The 26494-nt window shown below is 34.4% G+C and overlaps 1 protein-coding gene across 1 annotated transcript in view; it reads left to right on the top strand.

Moving 5' to 3' along the window:
* Window positions 1-26494, top strand: part of LOC149527900 (serine acetyltransferase 2-like) — a 99795-nt gene that overhangs the window by 54418 nt on the left and 18883 nt on the right. The window contains exons 4-6 of the mRNA XM_089812037.1: window positions 14520-14615; window positions 14771-14795; window positions 15223-15317. Of these exons, the coding sequence (XP_089668163.1) occupies window positions 14520-14615; window positions 14771-14795; window positions 15223-15317 (216 nt within the window). The remainder of the gene's footprint in view (window positions 1-14519; window positions 14616-14770; window positions 14796-15222; window positions 15318-26494) is intronic.

The raw sequence follows: 26494 nt of genomic DNA, 5'->3' as shown, positions 1-26494 counted from the left end.
CTCAGGAACCTAAAAGAACGGCTAAAATTTAATTCAAAATACATTTGTTTGCAAATTTCAATGAGAAGATGCATCTAATGAGTTAATTAAAGAGAACACAAGAAACAAGCAGAGTATAGATATATATAAATGCATAGTGGGTACAAAATCGCATTCTCATGAGGAATGCTGATGGCGAGAAGCAAAATAGTGAATAGTTTCTGTCAAACTAGAAGTCTAGAAGTAAATACTAAATAGTAAATACATCAATACAATCACATCTTCCCCTTCAATAGTTCGCAATCACCTAAGAATGCCTTGGAACCCTACTTCTCTCCCCTCCTCAAGCCTCCAAATGCACAAAACAAAATTGGTGTTGAAAAAAGAATGCTTTTGCCTATATCACTGACACTCACGCGCAACCGAGTTTTTTAGTGAATAATTGCCATTTTTAAGGAAAAACTCGTTGATTACTCTGCGATTATTGGACAAGTTTTTGGGGCCGGCTGATTTTTGGAATCCGCAATTTTTTCTGAGTAAAACTTTCCCAGCAAAGAAACTCAACAATTTGTATCTAATTGTAGATTAAACTGCGATTTTGCCAACTATGCCCAGAATCACCTTATCGCTGTCGTGATATTCGAAGATGGTTAGCATCGGCTATTTCCACATGCCATAGTTGTGATCATTGAACTTCTGATTTCCCTTGAGCAAAATATTAGTCAGAGATGCCATAGCACGTTTTCTAGTGAAAAAGTGTGAAAATTTGTGAAGGCGCGTACTTTGAGGCAAAAAGCAGAGGACCTAGAAAAAATGAAGAGGTACCCACAAGAGAGCTCGAAAAACCCGAAAGGAATATGTTGTCAGATTTTGGATTTGCTAGCTCGAAAAACAAGGCACAAAAATTGAGGCACCCAGAAGAATCAGAAAGATGAGCTCTCAAAAAACCCACCAAGAATATGTAAAAATATTTTAGATCTGGTACTGAAAAATTAGGCTTTTGAACAAAAATGACCTTGGCTGGAAAAAAAAGCTTAGAAAAATGGCAGATTTGCACAAAAAATTGCAAAATCTGGGCGCGAATAAACAACAAAGGTTTCTAAGAAACCTAGACGCCTCTAAATAGGCAAAAAACGATCACGTTTTTAAAAAAATGGGAAAAACAGGCCACAAAAAAGATACAATTTTTAGAGAAATTTGGATGCGAGTGGCTTAAAAATATGGCATGAGTTGCAGAGAAATGGCACCCAACAGACCTCCACATGAATAATAGAGAATTACCCTTGATTTTTAGAGGATTCAGTCATGCTAGTTGCAGATAGAAGGGCATGAGTTTGTAGACCGGAAAAATTTGCGGGAGTTACAAACAAAATGACGCAATTGTTTTGATAGAAAACCCTAGTCGAACCATAGGTTTTGGAAGCAAATATGCATGAAAATAATTTCGAAAATAAAAGGCAGATAAGTTCAACCAAGAAATTATAATTATCTTCGGAATTTTTTAGAGCATTGGCTCTGATACCATATTACAAAGTAATTGAAAAATATTTGCTTGATATTAACAGTGATCAAGAGATCAATTTATACAAGAGACTGAATGATGTTTCCTTAAGAAACAATTGTAAAGAATAGAAACATTTTATTCTAGAAACAAAAAACAAAATATTAGAAACATTCTAGTATTAACAATCTATTATCGTAATACCCTCCCTTAATGGATAATCTATGAAGGCACATACTTCGAGGCAAAAAACAAATCACCCTAAAAAAATGAAGAGGTACCCACAAGCGCTCGAAAAACCCAGAAGGAATGTGTTGTCAAATTCTGTATTTGCTAGGTCAAAAAACAAGGTATGCAAATTGAGGCACCTAGAAGAATTAGATGGCAACTTGTATGAGCTCCGAAAAACCCACCAAGAATATGCAAAAATATTTTAGATTTGGTATTGAAACCCTAAAAAAATGAAGAGGTACCCACAAGCGCTCGAAAAACCCAGAAGGAATGTGTTGTCAAATTCTGTATTTGCTAGGTCAAAAAACAAGGTATGCAAATTGAGGCACCTAGAAGAATTAGATGGCAACTTGTATGAGCTCCGAAAAACCCACCAAGAATATGCAAAAATATTTTAGATTTGGTATTGAAAAATTAGGGTTTCGAACAAAAAGGCCTTGGCTGCAAAAAAGCTTCCAAAAACTTAGAAAAATGATGGATTTGCATAGAAAATTGCAGAATCTGGGTGTGAATAAACATCAGAGGTTCGTAGAAAACCTAGACACCTCCATATAGGCAAAAAATGACTACTTTTAAAAAAGAAGGAAAAAACGAGCCACAAAAGAGACCATTTTCAGAGAAATTTGGATGCGAGTGGCATAAAAATTTGGGCATGAGTTGTAGAGGAATGGCACCCAATAGACCTCCACGTGAACAACAGAGATTAACCCTCGATTTTTAGATGATTTAGTCATGCTAGTTACAGATAGAAGGGCGTGAGTTTGTAGACCATAAAAAATTGTGGGAGGTACAGACACAATGGTGCAATTTTTTTGGTAGAAAACCCTAGTGGAACTAGAGGTTTTGGAAGCAAATATACATGAAAATAATTTTGAAAATAAAAGGCAGATAATTTCAACCAAGAAATTATTATTATTTTTTATTTTCTTTAGAGTATTGGCTCTAATACCATATTACGAAGTAATTGGAAAGTATTTGTTTGATATTAACAGTGATCAAGAGATCAATTTATACAAGAGACTGAGCGATGTTTCCTAAAGAAACAATCGTAAAGAATTTAAACATTCTATTCTAGAAACAAAAAACTAAATATTAGAGACATTCTAATATTTAAGGAGATTATAATAGATAACCATTAGATACTAGACAAAGATAATAGAAACTATCTATTGTCATAATAACCTCAATGTAATATAAGAATATGTTTGATTAGTAGATATCAACATTTTGATATCACATTTGAAATCATGAGTATTGGTATTCCAGAATATCAACATATGGTATTCACCAATTACTTAATAAGGTTTGATATCACTTTTGATATCATGAGTATTGGTCTCCCAGAATATCGACATTCAATATTCACCAAGTACTCAAAAGTTCTTGATATCACATTTGATATCATGAATATTGGTCTCCTAGAGTACATGCTATTCACCAATTACTCAAAAATGTTTGATATCACTTTTGATATCATGAGTATTGTTCTCCCAAAATATCAATGATATTCGTCAAATACTCTTTGAGAAATGATCTTCTAGAATGTTGAGATGCAAGATATTCACGAAATACTGTGAGTAATGGCCTTCCAGAACATCAAGTCGCATGATATTCACCAAGTAATTTGTGTAATGGCCCTCTAGAACATCAATTTGCATAACATTCACCCTGTACTCAAAAAGCAAAAAGCAAAATGTTTATAAGGTATGTGCACATGCATTCTCATAATGCTTACCATATAAACATCCACCATGCAAAGTATTATCTATCATGATCTGCATAGACATCGTAAGATATCCATCATAATAGAAAATTAAGTTATTGTAAGATTGTCACCTTTTAATAACTTCTGCAAATACAAAGTGATGATCATTTGGAAGTCGTCACTTCCTCATGATGTACACAGGGGGTAGGCCCATGAAATCATGTAGTCACACACATGATACCAAAAGCTTACATGAAGTCAAAACTCCCTTTGATTCTGATATGATCAAGATCTTCAAGGATTAGTTGAAGCATATCCTCTATCAACTCCTTCAAACGGATGTGTCAGACTCCCTCTGAAAATCAATCTTTTGAGCCCCCTTTACCTTTGAAGAAGTGTTAGACCCCCTCTGAATTTGATATCAGTCTCCCTTTTCCTGTAATAACATTCTGAGAGGAATATCAAGGCAAATAGCTCTTGTTTGATTAGTGCTCAATGCCTCTAACACCTTATTGTACTAACCCAACGTGCTATTCTATTTATAACTCAACGTGCTATTCAATTTATAACTGACTTAATTTGTATGGGATATTGCACCCAATCTCTAATTGTTTACTATTGATAATTTGTCCTCATTATTGAATCAAATTCCTCTTCCTTTCCATTGTATATTCTTCACGTGGTTCTCTACCTAGTTGTTCGCCAATAATGGAGTCAAATCACTTTCTTTTTGGTTCCTTTTGTAATAATACTGCACACTGACATTAGGAATTGTCAATATTTCTCGGGCTGTCATAGGTTCGATGTGCATCACACGGTTTGTAAGGATCTCATGGAAGAGTCATATAAGTACCTCAGAGCACTCAGATGTGATACATTGTATAGAAACTCATATTAAAAAGAGTAACTCATTAATTATGTAACCTGTCAATGGAGAATTAATTTGAAATAGAAAATAGAAAAAGAGACAGTACTCTTCATACTAATGAGGCAGAACTAACATACTACCATAAACATTGATCCTGCCACTAATTTGATATGTATAACATGGAGCCGTCAAAATTAATATAAGTTTGGCCTCCGAAATGGAATCACAAAGAGCTAGCATATGCCAAAGGAGGTCCCTTACACAAACCCACCATAAGAACATTGAATGCCCATAATGAAACAAAGGGGTCAATCTGACATGGAGAGCAAAGTAGCAAGGTAGAGGTTCTAACATGAAGTAATTGAAAAATATTTGCTTGTTATTAACAGTGATCAAGAGATCAATTTATAGAAGAGACTGAACGATGTTTCTTTAAGAAACAATCGTAAAGAATAGAAACATTCTATTCTAGAATCAGAAAACTAAATATTAGAAACATTCTAATATTTATAGAAGATTACAATAGATAACCATTAGATACTAAACAGAGATAATAAAAACTCTCTATTATTGTAATACCCTCTCTTAATGGTTAATTTATCCAGAGCACGAAGCTGTCAAAAAGCGTAAAAGACAGATTATGTATGCTCAAGGTGCTCCGCATTGTTCACTGTGGGCTGCGAACTAGATTGCTTAGATAGGGCAGCAAAGTGCTTCTGACATTCTACCTTCATGTGAGCAAACTTGTGGCAACAGTTGCATTGAATGTTTTTCTTTAGGGAGCCTTCTGAATTTGGAAAACTAAATATTAGAAACATTCTATTCCGCATTCTATTCTAGAATCAGAAAACTAAATATTAGAAACATTCTAATATTTATAGAAGATTACAATAGATAACCATTAGATACTAAACAGAGATAATAAAAACTCTCTATTATTGTAATACCCTCTCTTAATGGTTAATTTATCCAGAGCACGAAGCTGTCAAAAAGCGTAAAAGACAGATTATGTATGCTCAAGGTGCTCCGCATTGTTCACTGTGGGCTGCGAACTAGATTGCTTAGATAGGGCAGCAAAGTGCTTCTGACATTCTACCTTCATGTGAGCAAACTTGTGGCAACAGTTGCATTGAATGTTTTTCTTTAGGGAGCCTTCTGAATTTGGAGCAGAGGATGTCTGCTGATGGTACTTTGGATAATGTTCCAAAACATTGCAGATGAGCATAATGCTCCAAAACAAACCACAAAAATCCATGACTGTTAGGAGAAAATAAAAAAAACCGAACATGATTTTTGGGGTGAAAAATCAATAAAAAACCAACATGATTTTTGAGGTTAAAAATCAATCAAAACCCAACATAATTTTTGAGGTGAAAAATCAATCAAAACCCAACATGATTTTTGAGGTGAGAAAACAATCAAAACCTGACAAATATAAAGCTTCATTTTTTTAAGAAAAACGGTAAAACCCAAAAAATAAATTTCGAGGCAAAAATTACAAACCCACAAAAGAATCCCACACAACTTTGCGAATTACAGAGTTAGAAAATTTGAAGGGAAAATTTATAGAAACCCATAAGAATATTTTTAGGGAGAAAAATATGAAAACCTATAAAAAATTTGTTTTTGAGGACAAAAATTATGAAAACCCACCAAAATTTTTAAGGGAGGCAAAACACAAGACTTTGAATGGTAAAGCAACACAAGCAAACAACATGCAAGTACATGCAACAAACATGCAAGTACATGCAACCCTCAAAAAGTAGAGACCCAAAAAATTTGAAACGTGACCTAAAAGAGAGCTCGAAAAACCTAGAAATAATATATTGTCGGTTTCTAGATCGGTTGGCTTGAAAATTGAGGCACCCAAAAAAAATAGATAACCCAGCTGAGATCTCAAAAAACTCACCATGAATCTGTAAAATGTTTTTTGATCTGGTAAATAAATTAGGGTTTTGAACAAAAACGACCTTGCTGCAAAAAAACTTCAAAAAATGGCAGAAATGTGCAGAAAAAATAGATGGATCTAGATAGAAATGGGTTGCAGAACCGAACTAGAAGTTGGTGGATTTAGATCTCTCAGAATGGAAACTCTAGTCAGATTATAAAGAGAGTTGGAAGCAAATATGCATGAAAATTAATTTTGAAAATAAAAGGCAGATAATTTCAACCAAGAAATTATAATTATTTTCAAAAAAATTTAGAGTATTGGCTGTGATATCATATTACAAAGTAATTGGAAAATATTTGCTTGTTATTAACAGTGATCAAGAGATCAATTTATACAAGAGACTGAATGATGTTTCCTTCAGAAACAATTGTAAAGAATAGAAACATTCTATTCTAGAAACAAAAAACTAAATATTAGAAATAGTCTAATATTTACAGAAGATTATAATAGATAACCATTAGATTCTAAACAGAAATAATAGAAACTATCTATTATCGTAATATTAACTCCTGCAGAACAAATTGCACCTAAGTACTCCAAGCTCACTTACCGCATACTTGTGTTTGAGTTAATATATTAACTACGAATACACTTCTACCAATATATTAATTGCGAATACTTCTACAAATACACAGGGTTCTGTCTCCATGTGGTTAATGTTTCCTCTTTAGCAGAGTGATGAGATTCATGTAAAAGGATGTGGCTCTTCCATTTTTTCCTGATGCACCTCTTCATTCATTCATTGAGTTTAATTTGCTTCTAAAGAACCATCGATATGACTGGTGTTCATGTAAACTTTCAGATGTTTGAGTCTTAATATGTATCGTGTTTCTTTAAATTCATGTTCCACAAAGTTATCACGCTATTACTATTGATAACCAATTATCATTGTTCCCTCCATTTAATGTATGATATGAATTTCTTGCAAATATAAGAACTCTCGATGTCAACTTCCAATGATAACCATCACCGGTGTAATGACATTGAACCAAATGTTGAAACCGATGACCTCCAACTCACTTATTCTTGTTGTCAACTTATAAGACAAATCTTTGTGGATCCTTCCTATTGACGATAAATGTCGCTGTTGTGATATATTTTCTTTTAGTATTGCATATGACGACCAATATATAAATCAAAACCTGATGCCTCAAAGGATAGATGAATCAATATGTTATAAATGGATCCGTCCTCCACATATGGTTTTCACAATGATAAATATTCTCATTTTGTTTGAATCAAGGAGTCTTCTTAATTTGCAGACCCAATTGGCTAGTGTGATAGTGTTTACACACCACAGGGATGTAATGGAGTATATCCAAATATATATGAATATGCCGATTTGGAATCTCCACTCTTTATGAGATGCCGCACAGAATTTCAGTCAATTCCCAAAATCCATATTAATCTTCACTAAATAGAACAGAGACTTCATTGGATATCAATATTTTTAGATTGAAGCTAAATTCCCCAAATTAATATTAGCTCTCGAAGTTAATATTCCATGCAATTTAAGATATCGACATCTACTAAAAATATTTCCACTCCCATTTTCCACTACGGAATTTCTTATGCCAAAGAGCCACCGAAAAGCAATAGAGAAGGGGTAAATAGAAGCTATCAGATTTCATGTAGAACTTTGCCAACACTGACTTTGAAGAACTTGATGCAAGTCCTATAATCTTTGTTCCACCACCAATTTATTTATCTCTCAACTTGGCTTTGATACCATGTTTTATTGGGATCGCTTCAATTGTGTTTGCACTGTCATTATGTTTGGTATGTGTTTTCCAATTGCAACCTCCCTTTAAATATAAGAGAGTGAGAAAATAGACACGTCGCTTCGTGGAACATGTTCATTATCATAATTAAACTCTTATATATATATATATATATATATATATATATATATATATATATATATATATCATATATACATATCTTGATGTAATTTATCTGAGTGAAGCTACAAAACATCAACACATTCTTGCAAGGTAGTTTTGAAGATGCTTGCTTCAAGAGTTGCTTAATTGAGTAATGGGGATCAAAAAACTATTACGATAATAGATAGTTTCTATTATCTCTGTTTTGTATCTAATGGTTATCTATTGTAATCTTCTATAAATATTAGAATGTTTCTAATAATTAGTTTTTTGTTTCTAGAATAGAATGTTTCTATTCTTTACGATTGTTTCTTAAGGAAACATCATTTAGTCTCTTGTATAAATTGATCTCTTGATCACTGTTAATAACAAGCAAATTTTTTCCAATTACTTTGTAATATGGTATTGGAGCCAATACTCTAAATTTTTTCGAAAATAATTATAATTTCTTGGTTGAAATTATCTGCCCTTTATTTTTGAAACTATTTACATGCATATTTGCTTCCAACTCTCTTGATAAATTGACTAGGGTTTCTGTTTTGAGAGATTTGAATCTACCGACTTTTGGTTCGGTTCTGCAACCCATTTCTGTCTAGATCTATCTATTTTTTCACACATTTTTTGTTGTTTTTTTTGCAGCAGAGTTGTTTTTGTTCAAAACCCTAATCTTTTGTATTGGATCATATTTTTGTTATAGATTCTTGGTGAGTTTTTTGAGATCTCAACTGGGTTGTCTATTTTTTCTGGGTGCGTCAATTTTCAAGCCAGTTGATCCAGAAATTGACAACATATTCTTTTTGGGTTTTTCGAGCTCTCTTGTGGGTCACCCTTCAAATTTTTTTGGGTCTCTACTTTTGAGGGTTGCATGTACTTGCATGTTGTTTGCATGTGCTGCTTTATCATGCAAAGTCTCTTGTTTTGCCTCCCTTCAAATTTTTGGTGGGTTTGCATTTTTATTTTTCTTTTTTTTTTTGATGGGTTTTCATTTTTTTCTCTAAAAAAAAAATTCCTTAGGGTTTCTTCGAATTTTCCCTTAAAAATTTATGATTCTGTAATTCCCAAAGCTGTGTAGGATTCCTCTGTTGGGTTTGTAAATTTTTCCTCAAAAATTATCTGTTGAGTTTTACTGTTTTTCCTAAAAAAAAGCTTTGTATTGTTAGGTTTTGTTTGATTTTTGACCTCAAAAATCATGTTGGGTTTTGAATCTTGATTGAGTTTTCACCTCAAAAATCATGTTAGGTTTTGATTGATTTTTTACCTCCAAAATCATGTTGGGTCTTGATTGATTTTTTACCTAAAAAACTATGTTGGGTTTGATTGATTTTTCACCTCAAAAATCATGTTGGGTTTTGATTAATTTTTCACCCCAAAAATCATGTTCGATTTTTTTGATTTTCTCCTAAAAATCATGGCTTTTTGTGGTTTGTTTTGGAGCATTATGCTCCTCTGCAAAGTTTTGGAGCATTATCCAAAGTACCATCAACAGTGTTCTCAACAGACATCCTCTACTACTGATTCAAAAGGCTCCTGGAAGAAAAACATTCAATGCAACTATTGCCACAAGTTTGGGCACATGAAGGTTGAATGTCGGAAGTGCTTAGCTGCCCTATTTAAACAACCTGGTTCGCAACACACATCGAACAATACGTAGCCTCTTGAGCAGATAGAATCTGCATTTTACGCTTGTTGACAGCTTCGTGCTCTGGATAGATTAACCATTAGGGGAGGGTATTACGATAATAGATAGTTTCTATTATCTTTGTTTAGTATCTAATGGTTATCTATTGTAATCTTCTGTAAATATTAGAATGTTTCTAATATTTAGTTTTTTGTTTCTAGAATAGAATGTTTCTATTCTTTACGATTGTTTCTTAAGGAAACATCGTTCAATCTCTTGTATAAATTTATCTCTTGATCACTATTAATAACAAGCAAATATTTTCCAATTACTTCGTAATAAAAACATTTGAAGTAACTAAATAGAATATTGCAATTGTTTCTGGGATAGATTTTGTTTGAGTTTTTTTATCAACAATTTGGATTGTACTCCTTGATCCATCGTCAGGATGATAATTGAGAGCTCATGGAGATAAAAAATTGTGGATGATGGACTGTGATCTAAATTGTCAATGAAAAAACTCCAACACTATCTAACTTAGAATCAATTGCAATATTCTATGGATTGTGGAAATCTTATATCTTTAACTGAATAGAGTTAGTGGATGGAAGCTTAACCATGCATGGAAATTTTCATTGCATAGACTTGTGAATTATAAGCCCTATTTTCCTTCTTGTTAGTTGTCCTAGCCCCATTTAGTAATCCCTTACAATTTTTTTCCTTTCTCATCCCATCAACCTTCTTTCTTGAGCATATGTTAAAATACATACATTATTGCATGATCCACAAGATTAACTAACTAGTATGTAGTAGGCTGATCTCTTGTGCAATAAATACATGTCACATCTATTGAAAGTAAAAAGTCTCCATATCCTCATGTAAAATGCACATTAAATACATGTCACATCTACAAAAAATAAAAAGTCTCCATATCCCCATGTAAAATGCTTCACTACTTTGATAATGAATGCATACCTTGAAGTGTTAAACCATTTGATTTTTGTTATTTTTTAATTTTGATTTATGTTAAGTGGGGATGTGTTTCCTATCCCTAGAGGACTTGTCCCTGTCCCCTTCCCCAAAATGTTTTGGGGATAGTGGGACAAAAATGAAACATCCCCCAATTGTCTCTAATTTCAATAAAATGCAGATAATGACAAAAAATATTCCCTAACGTTTGGGGATGACTATCCTTCCCCAAAATACCTAAGAGATGCCCAAAGTGTCCCCTATCCATCCCCAAAATGAAAAAGTGTTCCCTACACATTCAATGATTTTTTGACATTAAAAATAAATACAAAACTCTTTTTTTGTAAATTCTTTGTGCCAAAATGAAAATGTGGGGAGGCTACAAGGTTCAAATTGGTGTTCCTAGACGATGAAATTCAAGTGAAGTTTGGCATGGGAAAAATTCAGCAATAAAATTTATAATTAAATATGTTTAAATTTATAATATACATAAAAATAAATATATCAAATTTTATATAGTAAATAATAAATATAAAAAGATAATAAATAATCTAATTTGTAATGTAATATTTTGCAGATTCATTATAGTAAACATATTACATATTAGGCAAGAGCCTACAACATAATGGTAACTTGTGAGCCTTTCATCTAGGAGGTCTTGTGTTCGAGATTACTCAAGCTTAATGGCCCATAACCCATAAAAAAAAAAATATTATGTATTAAATAAAAATATGTTAAAAACTTATATATTATATAAAAATATATTTTAGTTAATATTAATTCAATGTCTTTTAAATATTTAATTATTAGAGTAAAAAACAATTCAAATTGATACATGTTTGAGACATTTTGATTTGGAGATTTGTATTGATAGACTATGGTTTTGATGTTTGAGACTATTGTTATAATGCTAGTAATCTTATTTATACTGCTGCTATTATCAACTATGTTGTTATAGTATTGTTGTAACTCCTGAATTCATGATTTATTTGCATATTGTCTTTTGGTTATCAATTATTGATGCTTCTCTCTCTCCCTGCCTCCCTCCCTCCCTCTTTGTCTACAATATCTTTATATATATATATATATATTTTATATTAAAATAGTTTAAGCAGAAGGAACAAAGAAAGAGTGTCCAAAGAGAAGGCAAGAAGAAAGAAACCAGCTCCCCCACAGATATAAACACTAACAAAACTGGGGAGGAGACTACAAGAGAGATTACCAGTTGCCTTTCAGGCCTAAAAAAGATTCTAAAACGTTTGTTTTTACATTACAAAAAGATATTTATAGCCTTCACAAAAAAACTGTATGAGTGTGCTAACTTTATTTCCAGCCTCTTTCTGTTGGGCAGATTGCAGAGCCAACATTTATACTTGAACCCCCTGGGTTAATGAGTCTATTCTGGTAGGCCATGTTCTGGTATTGATGGCTGGAGTCCCCCCTATTGTTATCTGAATTGAGATGACACTTCTTCATTAGTTTGCTAAGGTCATCTATCTCCTCTTGTGTGAGAAAACTCTGATACTGGTTAATATATTTGGCAGCTTTCACATCATACTTATGAATCAGCACGGATCCATCATATATCAGCTTCATGAACCTGCTTTTAGGGATCTCCAAACAAATAGAGATTTGTGACATTATGTAAAAATGGATGAGTTTGAGATTAAACTCAGTGGGGCATCTTTTAATATGGAATGCTTGGTCTCAAGTGAGGGAATTTATCTCTTTAAGGAATGTTGTAGGTGGCCCTCCTAATTATATTGTTGTTGACAGATCTATTTGGTGGGGACTGTATTTGAATAATAAGCCACTGGGTTTAACCCAAAGTTATTCTTGAAAAAAATGGGATAAAATGGGCATTTCTACCATCTGTGATTTGTTTGTCAATAATCAGCTTGCATCATTGGATGAGATTTCCTCCAAATTTAACATTCTTGTCTCTCAAAAATAAACTTTTACCCTATTATGCAAAGTGATTAATAGAGAGAGAATTGGTAAAATCATGAATTGTGAAGATTATAGCAAAATTGTTGAGTGTGATGATGGTACTCTGCTTAAAGACTCTTCTATAAAACAAATATATGGAATGCTTAAGAATGATCACTTTGTTCTCACATGGGTGTCTCAGTGTTAGGGTTTGAGTGTCCCTTTTCTAACTGGGATTTCTTTTTTGATTATTTTTATAAAAAGTCCTTGTGAGAGAAAAAATTGTTCATTTTAGATGGCTTCTTTTACTTAAAAAACTTGCAGTTGGGTTTGTGCTTTCTTCCATTAATGTTGAACCTGTTACTTGTGGTACGTGTAATAAAACCATAGTAATGAGACTCACCGCAAGTCACGCGAGTTCCCCGGGTCGGTGAGTTAGGTTACCCTTGCCAGGTCAAAATGATCCTTGACCTTGACCCACCAAGTCATCAAATATTTAATATTTCTATTAATATACCCTGACTTGCCGAGTCACTGCCAAGTCATGACTGAGTCCAAGCTGGGTCACGAGTCGAATTGCCCTTGCCGAGTCAAAGCTGGGTCTGAGTCTTGTTACTTCGAATAAAACTGAGAATTTTGAACATTTATTTTTTGAGTGCATCTATGCCAAGAAAGTCTGGTCCATTTTTATTGGTTTTCCTATTGATTGGAATAAAAAACTTGGGCTGTCATGGAGTGAGATTCTTGCTGGTTATGTTGAGTCTTTTGATTTCTATCAGAACAAATTTTGGTTTGTGCTAACTGGTGAAATTCTATGGCTTCTTTGGAAAGACAAACTTTCTTTCAAAAATGCCATTAAAGTTTGTAGAAACTGGGCACAAAGGTATAGATTCCTCGGCCAACACTGCCTTATATGAGGGCTTTTCGCTGGTATCATTACTGCTTTAAGGGTTGGATTTTCCATCATTTTCAGAAACCCCCGCGACCCTTGCATCTTTATCATTGCAAGGAGTATCCTGATCACATTGCATTCCAACATTATTGGGTGCTTCAATCTCTCCTTGCAGGGAAGGAGTTTCATCGACATTATTACCCATTAACCCTGACTCACATGAGCGAGCCAGAGCCAAGGCTGAGTACCCCGTTTACAAACTAGCAAAGAAAAGAGAAAAAAGAAACCATAGAGAATGGAGATGAACAATGAAACCAGACAAAAAACAAGGAGAATACTTAGGCAAAAACAAAAGGAAGACCAAAGGACATGTGATGCCCCCAAATTAGGCCAGCAAGCCCGCACACACTCCAACCTTGCAGACCTGTACGGGGTTGCAGAGCGATTTTCACCACCACTAGAAAAAACAATCTCTCTCTCTCTCTATATATCTATCTATCTATCTATCTATCTATATATATTTGTACATTGTCTTCCCCTGCTGTCCCCCTATGTTTGGCCCTTTAGGAAACGTTCCGGAAATGCATCCCCCATCTTCCCTGAAACACTATGGAACATAGATTTCGAGTTGTCCTCAAAGATCTACTTTTCCAATTGATGCTTCAAGAAACTAAGAGAAGAGTTAATTTCTTGAGCATATAAGATTCCTTCTAACAGAGACCATACTGTATGTTTTTTATTTCGCAATAGAATACAAATAGAAATTCCTTTATTCGCAGTCTAACTTTATTTTTATACTACATTATGTAGACCTGTCAACAGTAGAACTTGATTTTTTCTTATATGTATGATGAATACTACTTTATGTAGACCTTTCTTTGCTCCATAAAGACTTATTACATAATCTTCTTGATTTGTACTTGCTTTGCAGGGTTATCATGCTTTACAATCACATTGTGTTGATAATCTTCTTGATTTGTACTTGCTTTGCAGGGTTATCATGCTTTACAATCATATCGTGTTGCACATGCATTGTGGAATCGTGGTCAACGAGTATTAGCTTTGGCTTTGCAAAGCCGCATCAGTGAGGTCATTCTTTGTTCAAGGAAGGCAGACATAATTACAGTTTTAGAAATTTAATGAGAGAGAGCAGTCAAATATTTTTATTCTCCTGGTCTGTAGGTTTAGAGAAAATAAAATAGTTTCTCCTTTTTTATCTCAATAATTCTTCATTTGATCTCCAGGTCTTTGCTGTGGATATGCATCCAGGTATGCTACCAAATAACATGCCCTTTAAGATCAAGTCGAATAAGGATATAGTCATTTTTCTGGTTTTATATGATATTCAGGATTGTACATAGTTGAACCTGAACTAGTTTTTAGTGCCAATCAATGGACAGGATGTAATTTTTAGTTGAAAACCTTCATGATGATGGCCTACTAGGAAAAAATAAATAAGAACTGATGCAAATTGTTAAATTCTTCACCACATTGGAATTCCACTTAAATTCATAATAATAAATATTAAATAACTTAAAAACAATGATATGATTGTCATAAATGGTTCTTTTCCTGTCTTTGTTCATTCTTCTTTGTCCTTGTCTTGATAAGCTTTTAATTTTTTATAACATTGGTAGGAGAATTTGATGCATGCAGATTCATATAACTTAGGAAGTATCACTTGATTTCTGTTCAGCTGCTCGTATCGGCAAGGGTATATTACTCGATCATGGCACGGGCATAGTCATTGGTGAAACTGCTGTTATTGGAGACAGAGTTTCAATGTTGCAGGTGAATTTTCTACAAGACATAGCTCCTTTGATCTTTTAGTTTTTAAATGTTTTGTTTCTAGTTGATGAACCTGTTCTTGTTATCTGTATTTTGCAAATCAGGATATTTTAGCATTTAAATTAAGAGGTCAGTTAATGATATATAAAGATCATGTCAATCATTTTTCATGCAATAGACTGACAATCTTTGGATTAGTTAAGCACAAAGTGCTTATATGAGATTCAAGTCAACAAAGTCACAGAAACTTGAAGTGTATTTTGTTTCATTTATGGTATACTTATATGAACTAGTATTGGAATTATAAGTATAACAATAAATACATTTAAAAAAGCATTCGTTTGGTGATTGACGTATCAATGAGGACAGAATCACAGATAATATTCATGATAGGTGATTTTCTTTGCAGGTATCTTTCATACCTGTCCTACATCCTATGCATAAAGCCAAAGTTACATGATCCGACTTTGACAGAGACTTAAAAGAATCTGAAGAGTAAGAGTGTGGCTCATGCTTGGAAAGTATCTGACAATTAACAAAATTTGGTAGCTTGGCATCAGTAGCTAAATTATAAATGTCTGACCTTGAAGTTCCATCTCTCTAATGGAACAGGGTATTTGGAATTTTTTGATAGAAACCTGTGCTAATTGAGCATTTTTTAATCTAATAAATCAATATCCTATGCTCTAATGTGAAGCTCTTTGTAGTGAAAGTGTCATTAATGGGTAGTGAGAAGAAAGGTAGAAGGAAAATGGGTTTTAAAGATAAAATAAGGCTATTGATGGAAAATTGAAAGAGCTAACTGACAAACAAGTATGGGAAGATGAGGACTATTACACAGGTAATTGGTAAAATTTTGGATAAATTAATGAATGAACAAGACGTTCATTTATGGTTTACAAAGACACGATGTTTCCATAATGAAACAATTGTAAGAATTAGAAACATTCTAATATGTACAAGATTTACAATATTGACTATTGAAAGAAAATAGAAAGACATCTACAAAGATATTATTCTAATACCTGCCCTTAATGGTCAATCTTTCTACTACATCAAGGAATTCCCTGAACTTAACAAACTTATCTGGAGGTAGGAACTCGGTGAGAATATTTGCAGTCTAGTCCATTTTAGGAACATACTACAAATCTACAATACATCTTTAACCAGCTGGCAAATGAAATGACAATGAAGGTCATTTTGCTTGGTTTGCTCATGAAAGATTTGATTTTTGGCTAGTTTGAGCACCCCTTGATTGTCGTAGAAGATGGGTGAAGGGTGTACTTGAGACATGTGAATGTTTGAAAGCATCTTTTGAAGCCAAACTATGTTACAAGCTGCTTTGACTGTTCCTCGATATTCAGCTTCCGTCTAGGAGAGAAATACAACTTGTTGCTTCTTGCTGGTCCAAGTGATAGCACCTGTGCCCAAACTAAAGTTATAGCAGAAGTGGACTTTCAATCATTAGTAGAACCTCCCCAATCCAAATCTGTGTAATCGATGAGTCTCGGATCGTCTATTGAGGATACTGAAATATGAATTGCCCTTAGGATAGTGCGGGATGCGCTTTATTGCAGCCCAATGAATTGAAGGAGTTGTCATGAAGTGGGATATGCAACTTACTTCAAAGCTGAGATCAGTTCTAGTGGCGGCGTGATAGATTAAACTGCCCAATAGTTTCTTGAATGCAGATTCATTCTCAACTAGCTTGAACTCTTTCAGAGACAACCTCTCCAAACCAAGTCTTTATTGCTTCAATTATTCGTTTTTCTTGAGGTGTTTGAGATTTGGTGCCTGCGTGTTGTGAAGACTACTGGGGAATGACTTCATTAAGACGATCAACTTCTTGCTTAAGTTGATTCTTCTTCTCCCAAACCTCCTGGTTGCTTTTTGACACATTGGCAAGCGTGCATCTTGAGCATCCTATAGACAACTCAGTTGTGATTGTTTACCAAGTTCAATTTTAGTGAACGATTAAGTTCTTTAGTTGGTTTATCTACCAAAGGTTCAACAATCTTTGCATACTTAAATCTTTTCAAAAGCTACCATAATCCTTAAAACAATCTTGTCCTTCAAAGATTTAGACTTATTTTTCTTGACAGGAAGATTGTCTAGAGGTACGCCAACCTTTCTTCTTTTCATGGTGATCTTACCTAACCATGCAGGAAAACTGAAACCTTCTTTTGATGAAACAAGGACAGTGGCCATTACAGACATTCATCCTAATTTTATTTCCATTGTGACAGTGCATGGTTCAGTATGCACGACTCAATTCATAGGTGCCTATTGAGAAGATTCTGTCGTGAACAAATCAAAATTAGCCATTGAAGTATCAAGTTGGGAAACTTGATCCTCCGTGAGAGTTGGGAAATCTTCAAACACATTTCCCAAATTTTCATACTATTCAGTTGTGAGAATAGGAGCCGTCGAAGAGATAGGGAATGTTGACATGTTCACTTCTAAAACGGGAATAGTAGATATAACAACAGTGGAGAATGAATCCACGAAATTGTCTATATCATCCAAAAAAGGTGTTTCTAGAATGGATGGACCTTGAGTATTTCAATCCATTTTTGCCTTTAAGCTTGAACTTGAGAGATTTAGCTTGAACTAAGGGAATGCACCATCTTTGTTTGAAATCTCTACCAGAGTTGTCTTTCCAATTGGTCCAAAGCTATCACAATCTACCCCGAGCTTAGGATATATTCTCGAGGCGATTGATTTTCAGCCACTTGTTAGTATTAACTAAGATGGATTGAAATTAGTGTTACACGAGGACTCGCACCCCCCTCCCAAACCTCAGAGTACTTGTCCTTGAAATGTCTCCGCACCGGGTACTCACGTACCTGAATACCCCCATTTCCGCCATTCCGCAACCATGCTACTCGAATGGGGACTTGGATTTCTATTTGAATTTTGATTTTTGAATGTTACTATTGAGTATGTAGTATGTTACTATGTTGAATGTTCAATGGTCCTAGTTCATGTTGCAATTTTGCTATGTTCAAGTATTTTAATTTGGTATGCTCTACTAAAACATCATCTCATAACAAGCATTTCAAGTTCTATATGTATACTATACAACACCCCTCCCTGCCCATCTTCCCCTTGCCACCGTCTCCCTGCAATCTCGAAAATGAGGCCCATTTTCCCTCTATCTCGGAAACTCATCCCGACGTACCCCAGTACTGGTGTTACATTGATTCAAATCTATCAAAGATATAAGCACTTTCTTTTTGTTGCCACTGCATGGGAAAATGACACTGCTTGTCAAAACCACCTTGATGATATTCTAGATTAAGAATGTTGCCATCATCTTCAACATGAAAATTGGGTGGGATCTTAATTATGTTAAGATCAATGATTTGTTGCAATGTGAGCCTGCAATAAACCATCTTCATGATATCCAACTCTATGCGCAAATCGATCCATATGTCCTTAATATGATGAACATGGGTGAATGCTCTTTTGATCTTTGAGTGCATTCCTTGGTAATGAAAATCATACCTAGCTTTGAACTTCTTCATTGTGATAAGCTGAAGTTCTACCTCCATACTTTTCGCCTTGTAAACTGAATTAATCATATACTGACCAATCACCAAGGGCTTGGCTGTAGTGAGGCCGAATCCTGGCCTGTGTTGAGTAATCTGCTATGTCTGCACCTCAATCAGCTGTTTGGCCAACTCCATCAGAATGACTTTATGAGTAGCATATCTTAGCAGAATATATGGTTCTCCTTTGACATAGCCAACTCTCTAGCAAGTGAAAGTTGGAAACTGCAAAAAGAGAGCACCAAATTGATTTACCCTATTCCAGGCTTCATCTGATACTCTCTTGATTACCAGATGTTTATCAAATTGACACCTGAATTGTCCAAAAAATGCATCTTGGACTCTCCTATAGTGGTACTTTCTTTGTGTCAATGTGATTTGATCGTAATAGCTCCAAATTGGAACTTGAAGCCGATCCTCTTTAGTTGAAAGTTTTGAGAAGGATCACATAGATGCAACAATGTAGACCAGGTATGAATTCATGTAAAATGGCGTTGATGTCGCCACATTGAGCAACTGCTCACATAGTGCCATACTAATAAGATCTCCCAAAAAAATGGGTTCGTCATTATCAAATATTTGAAACATGAACTTGTACATCCATGGTTTAAAGTCACTAGACTATTTGAGACCACATACTATACTGAGAGTAATCAAATCTTTACATTGTGGCTTGAAATTAGATCTATGAATTGTTTTGGGCCATCTTATAAAGTTATTGCTTCTAACATCCAACCAATATGCGTTCATGTACCTTTGGTAATCTGATTTCTTCTCATTCCATAACTCCAAAGACATCTCTTTTGACAAATCTACGCATTTTGCACTCTAAGGAACTCGAAAGATCTGTTCAATAACCTTGGGATCCAAGTTGACATCGACGTTACCATCTGCATCCTTGATTGTTTTGGACTTAGGACTGAAATGCCGAGCACATCCCAAGATGAATTCTAGTTCTATGGAAGCCATAGGGAAAGTAGACACCAAATGAATGTTAATTCTTTTGATGTGTTTCATCTCTCTATTTGAAGGAGTTTCAACCCTTTGCAAGAAATCAACCATGTCAATGTGTCCAATCTCTATATCAGAAACTTGATCCAGAGGTGATGAAACCTAAGATGCAGTTGCATGATCTAACTCCTTGTCACACTGGTACTTCATCTTTCCTTTGGATTTTGTAATTGCGGGCATGTCCTTGTTGGAGTTCATGTTCCAACAGTATTAAATAAATGACTATTGCACATGTGGCCAATGTTATTTGAGTTGCTAGCAATGTAAGTTTAGTTTAGGTGTGAGTTATAGAGTTTTAGTTTGAATCAATAATTAGTTGTAGATGTGTTTGAGTTAGGTGTCCATAAGTTCCAATTAGTTGTCAAGTTTATATGTGTGTGTTGTCAATCATGAAGTAGTTTGTTTGTCAATCTAATTAGCAGTCATTTAGGAATGTTAGTGGGTCAAGCTATAAAATCGCATCTATTTTCCAATAAAATTAAACTGAAAGTTCTTTCTTTCTTTGTTTCAAATATGTTGTTCTATTTTTCCAATTTGGTATCAGAGTCATCTCCATCTCAAAAGAAGTTGCTGCTGTGAGAATGTAAGTCTGGTGCTATTGCAGATTTTGTTGTTGTGCAACATTGAAAGGTATCTTCATATTTTTATTTTAGAAATTCTGAAAATTGATACGCCTCTAGAAAAAATTGGTGAAGTGAAAATGCAAATGCAATTGATGAATAAAAGTTTGTGGGACATAGTTAATGGCACTGAAATAGTACCTATAGATGCTAAAAAGAAGATTTATTGGGAAAGCAAAGATGAGAAAGCCAAGTCTATTATTGGTCTTGCTCTTTCAGATTCAGAACTACATCATGTTGATTTAGAGAAATCATCTAAACAAATTTGGGATGGACTAACTAAGTTGTTTGGAGCAAAAGCAACAATTGCAAATTTTTCTTTAAAGTTGCAGATATTCAGATTTTAAAATTTCAAATGAAATCACTATGTCTAACCACATTGGTAATCTGAGATCTCTAATCAAACAACTAGCTGAAGTTGGTGTTGTAATTGATAAAGATGATGCTAAAGCTATCTTGGTAAATAGTTTGCCTTCGAAATGTAGCAATGTTGTTTTTACTCTCAGTCAAATGTCTTGTCAGACTTTAGAAGATGTGCTTTCAGCACTCTTGGTTGGAGAAAAGAGAACAATTGCAGGGGATTCAAGAGAAAATTCTCAACTCATTCATGCATTATACTCAAAGAACAATATGGGAAAGAGAATGTACGGTAAGAATGAACCTGGATGTTTCTATTGTAAACAGGTAGGGCATATTGCAATCAATTGTAGAACTCATGCAAATGACCTTAAAGGTAAAATTAAAGAATCAACAAATATAGTTGTTCATGTTGAATCACCTAACGTTGTTAGTGATGATGACATCATTGAAAATAAAGAAGTTGTTTTATTTTCAAGAAGTCTATGCTCTAAAAATAGGAAAGGATGTAGTAGAGGCTAGTAAGATGCCCAATTGTTTGAGGTGCTAACGGATCAGAGAAACTATACCTCATTGGGGTTATGAGACACAAATGTGTGGATTGGTGTTGGGAGCAACTTGAGAAAGTCTTATTGGTCTATGAACTATTTTCAAAGTATAATTTCTACATAATGTTTTCTTTAGTTGTCACATTAAGTGGGGGTGTTGGAGGTAATGTTCCAGTAGTAAATAAATGATTGTTGCACATGTAGAAAACCTTATTTGAATTGCTGGCAACATAAGTTCAGTTTAGGTGTGAGTCATAGAGTTTTAGTTTGAATCAATTAGTTATAGATGTGTTTGACTTGGGTGTCCATAAGTTCCAGTTAGCTGTCAAGTTTATGTGTGTTGTCAGCCATTAAGTAGTTTGTTGTCAATCTAATTAGTAGTCATTTAGGAATGTTAGCGGGTCAAGCTATTGTATAAAATTGCATCTATTACTTGGTAAAATTAAGCTGAAAGTTACTTCTTTCTCTATTTCAAATATGCAATTCTATTTTTCCAATTGTCTTGTGCTGCAACATGAAAATTCCAAAGGGTGAATACATCAATAGAAGATATGGACTCCATGAGGATATTGGCAAATATGCTTCTCTAAAGAATAGTGAGTTTGAAGTATTCATTAAATACTCATGGAACTTATGCAATGACTTGAAAGAGATCTGGAAAGTACATGCAGTGGACGAAAATGGAACTTAGGAAGATGGAATGCACATGGGTAAGGACAAGCGTTATGCGAATGCTTCAAGGATGTAAGCTAGATGAATGAAGTAATGTGCAAATGATGACTTTGGTATTTAAAGGGTAACCTACCAAAGTCGGATTCTTCGGATGCAATTACATGTAATCATGATTTGATGTAAACATATAATTAGGTTCGGAGGATGGAATTACATATAAGTGGGTATGAAGGTAGTTGCATGTAAATGCGAATGGAGAATGAGATGACATGTAAATGAAATGAATGTATTTGCAAAGGATGCAATGTGCTTTGGCATGTGTTGGTGGAATAGGAAATGGTGTGATGCACTTGCATGAAAAGGTGGAAAATGGAATGGTGAAAAACGATTTTGGATTCTTGGGAATGAACCTTAAGCTCTTCGAAAAACAATATAGCAATCAAACAACAAACAAAACCAAGCACAAAACAAAAACATACATTTGGTTTTTGACTCAAACATGACAAATACCAAGTTGATTTCCTATACAAATTTGAAACTGGAATTTGGGGAAATTCCAAGCACTTGAAAATGAAGGTTTTCATCTTATTTAAAGAGGATTTGCAAAATACATGGCATATATTTGGACAAATGTACAAGGATGAACCAAAATATGCAAGGAAATAGAAAAGAATGAGAATTTTAACTTACTTGGTGATCAAAGAGCCAAATGTGGAATACTAATAGGTTTGAAAGAATGTTCTCCTTCAAATTCGAATCTTCAAACAACTCTCTTGATCTTTTCAAAGTTTGTAAATGATGGCTTTGTATGAGCAATATATGAGGTGTTTTTGGATGTGGGTGCCAAAAACATGCTCTTCAATCCCTAAATATGCAAGACCTTTTTGCAAATACCTTGTTTTTTGGAAGTTTTTGATAAAAAACATGGTCTCAAGATGCAACAATAAAATTCTTTTTGCAAGGGAATGCAAAAATGCGACTTTCAAGAGCAATGTTATGGATTAAAATGCCAAAACGCCTCCTATTGAGCCCAAAATGTGATCTCAAAACTCCAAAATCTGGACATTTTTTCCGAAAACGCGGTCTCCAAAAGCAATCAAATGTAACAATTTTGCAAGGAATGCAAATGCCTAATGCGTGGAAAGGCATAGAAATGCAAAATCGCCCCTTATTGCATGGATTTCATGCCATGAAATGAGCAAATCTGGACATTCTTGGCAAAAACGTTCCCTTGAAGAGACAAAAAATGGACGTTTTTGCTCTTGAAGAAAATTGTGGTTTCAAAGTGTAATAACATGTGATGGAATGCAAAATCACATTCTCTAGGAGGCTTTACATGTTTCAAAATGCACCTATTTGGGCCCTTTATGCAAATCGCACTCTAGGGAAGTCTTTGCATGTTTTAAAATGCATATGAATGACTCTTTTATGCAAATCACACTTTCTATGAGAGTTTGAATGTTTTAAAAACTTGCTTTAGAAGTCAAGAAACAAAATCACTCTCTGGACCTTTTGCAGGTTTTAAAAAATGCAATATGTAATATGCATTGAGCAATTTTACCCTTGGAAACAAAATCACACTCTCATGCATTTACATGAAAAAGACCAAGTTTATGCAAATTGCATTCTTGGAGGTCTATTACATGTTTTAAAAATGTGTTTTAAAGTATCTTTCTAGTGCAAACCGCACTCTTGGAGGCTCTTTACATGTAAATGGGTTTGAAAGTTGCATATCAATTACACTATATAATTAATATATCATGTCCAAATATTATTTCAAAAAGCAATATTTAACTTAGATGTTTTAAATAAAACATAAAGTAATTCAAAAATAAATCAAACTATATAGTTAATAAAGTCATTTAAGTAATCTTTTTAAAAAGAGCAACTCACTATTAAAATATAACATAAAGTTCTCTATGGTCACTTAAGTGATAAATATAAGTGATAAAGTAACTTAAAAACATAACATAAAGTGAATTTATGTTATATTTTTCAATAAGTGAAAGTCAACATTAAAATATAGCATGATATTTTAAATTATGCAATTGCATCTAGAGAGTCCACCTTTTGGGCACTAAATGGTCATATCTTTTGACTACCAAGTCCGATTGAGCCCTAAGATATACCGAATCGAAAGGAAAACCGAAAGCAAGGGTTTGAACAAACCAAAAGACCAAAACGAACACACTTGGAAACGAGAAAAAGGACATTGAAGGATTCAAAAATCAAGCATAGGCTTAAGAAAAAGAAAAATGAAAAACACTTGACAAAAGTCTTTAGTAAAAGAGTTCATTATGTAGATTGGAGTCAATTGAATGATCAATACTAACCAATTAAATAATGAACTAATCTCAGAGAAATGCAAAACTAAGTTGAAATTTTTTCGTACTGTTACCTACATTTTGTGGTGACAAATGCAGGACAACACACACTAGCTGGCAGGTTGACCAATCTGACTTCTTTAGTGGAGTGTGATATGGATGCACTGAAAAGTAAACACTAGCACTTCCACTTATTCAGCGGTGAGTGAATACAACACTTCCATTTGTTCAATGGGTTGAGCAAATAGATTACATCCACTGGTTCAGTGGGTTGAGAAAATACATCAAAGAAAGGAAAGAAACAATTTGGGGTGCTACCGTCCAGGGTATAACAAAGTTAGCTTGAAAGATTTTCAATCATCATGTAGGAACTATGATTGTCGATTTAAAGAACTGATGATTAATAATACTGCCACAACAACCCCAAATAAATCCATGTAAATTTTCACATGTTTTGTCATTCCTTTCCAAAATATATATTTTAGGAGAGTTAAAGGTATTAAGGGAAAAAATGGTTAATGAGTCATCTTTCACGAAAGGCTTTTCTCAAGGTTTAGGTGCAAAGGGGAAAAAATGAAAAAGGGAAAACTGGCATTATCTTCCATAGAAAGCTCTTCCACGTTGCAGCATAAATATAGGGTTGGGGTTAAATTTTCCTCATTTTTGCACGAAGAATATCTTACTGTTGGAGAATCCACCAAGTTGAAGAGTTAGAGGAAGCTTCATGAAGAACATGTGGCTTGGAAGAGGAGAAGATTCAAGGGTTTTGCCAATGTTTCAGAGATTAAAGAGATTCTGGAGACTTTTTTTTGGCTTGGCTACACTGTTATTTTCTAGCATTTCATCTACGTTGATGTGGTTGGAAGAGTTTCATTCATTGCACCCACACTGCAGCCATTGCCTGGGTTCTCTTATTTTAACAGGTAAATTTTATCGTGCTAGATGCCTTAACATTGTCAAGGAGAGCTTTTTCATCATACAGATCATCATTTGGAGTAGAAGTTAGCATCCAAAGCCTGGAGCCTTTTTGAAGACAGTCAGAAGTTAACAAGTGAAGTTGCAATGTTAAGGGGGACTAGTTTTGCTCCGCTCGCCCCAAAAATGGTCTGCTAGGCAGGTAATGGAGACACCCCCTTGGTTATTGAAAAAAAAACAAGTGAAGTTGCAGTATAGGGTTTCCTTCGAAAACAGTCAGAAGTTAACAAGTGAAATTGCAGTACAGGGTTTCCTTCAAGTACATAGTGATCAGTTCCATCTTATACAATGAGCCTGGGTTCACATTTTTATTTGAATTTCATATGTTGATGTTGTTGACAGATGTCAGTCTCATAATCTATAACCCTGTCAAAAATGCTTCAGTTTGTTGAGCATTCTCCATCAATCATTGAAAACTTTTTTCACTGACAGAAAAGATTCAGGCCAGCAATAGACACGAGTCACATGAAAAAATATTCAGGGTGGATGTGGATAAGAGGAAGCAGCATGGTCTTCAACAGTTCAAGTGGCATTTTGAAAGTCATAAAAATTCTCGTGAACTCACGGACGACAGCCCTCCTGTTAATTTTTCTAATGGCCATTTTGTGAAGTGTAATGACATACAAGACAGTCCTAGTAAAATCTCAGACAAGAAGGATAAGGGTTGGGACAGAGCTGTGGTGAATAGAAGGAAAACCAAACACGTATAGTGGCAGATTTTACAAGTCTAAGTGGGACATGTCAAGCTTAGGAATGATGACAGTCTATGTCACAGTTTGTATGGGCCAGAGGGAAAAAAAACAGGTTCCTCATAAGGACCGTCACAAGAGAGCATAGGTTGGTGAGATCGCAAAGGAAAGATGACAGTCCATGCAAATTTTTTGGACAAGCATGCCAAAGGACAATGATCATGCACATAAAAGACAATCACTAAGTTATGACATTGTTCTAGAAAACGGTAAAACCACAAGAGCACCAAAGGAGTGGTCACACTTCCTAAAAGGACAGCAAAAGGGAAGATGGTGTAGGCTCTACAAACCATGCATGACAGTGGAAGCAAGGATAGTTCCATAGATGGCAATCAAAGGACAGATCTCAGACAAAAGAAGGATAGCTTATAGA

Source organism: Cupressus sempervirens, unplaced genomic scaffold (assembly GCF_028749045.1).
Source record: "Cupressus sempervirens isolate cs-2001-9-10 unplaced genomic scaffold, ASM2874904v1 CseChr00c100012_05, whole genome shotgun sequence".
In the NCBI taxonomy this organism is placed as follows: Eukaryota; Viridiplantae; Streptophyta; class Pinopsida; order Cupressales; family Cupressaceae; genus Cupressus; species Cupressus sempervirens.
Note: the sequence above shows the minus strand (reverse complement) of the source record. Positions and strands in the feature narration are given on the sequence as shown.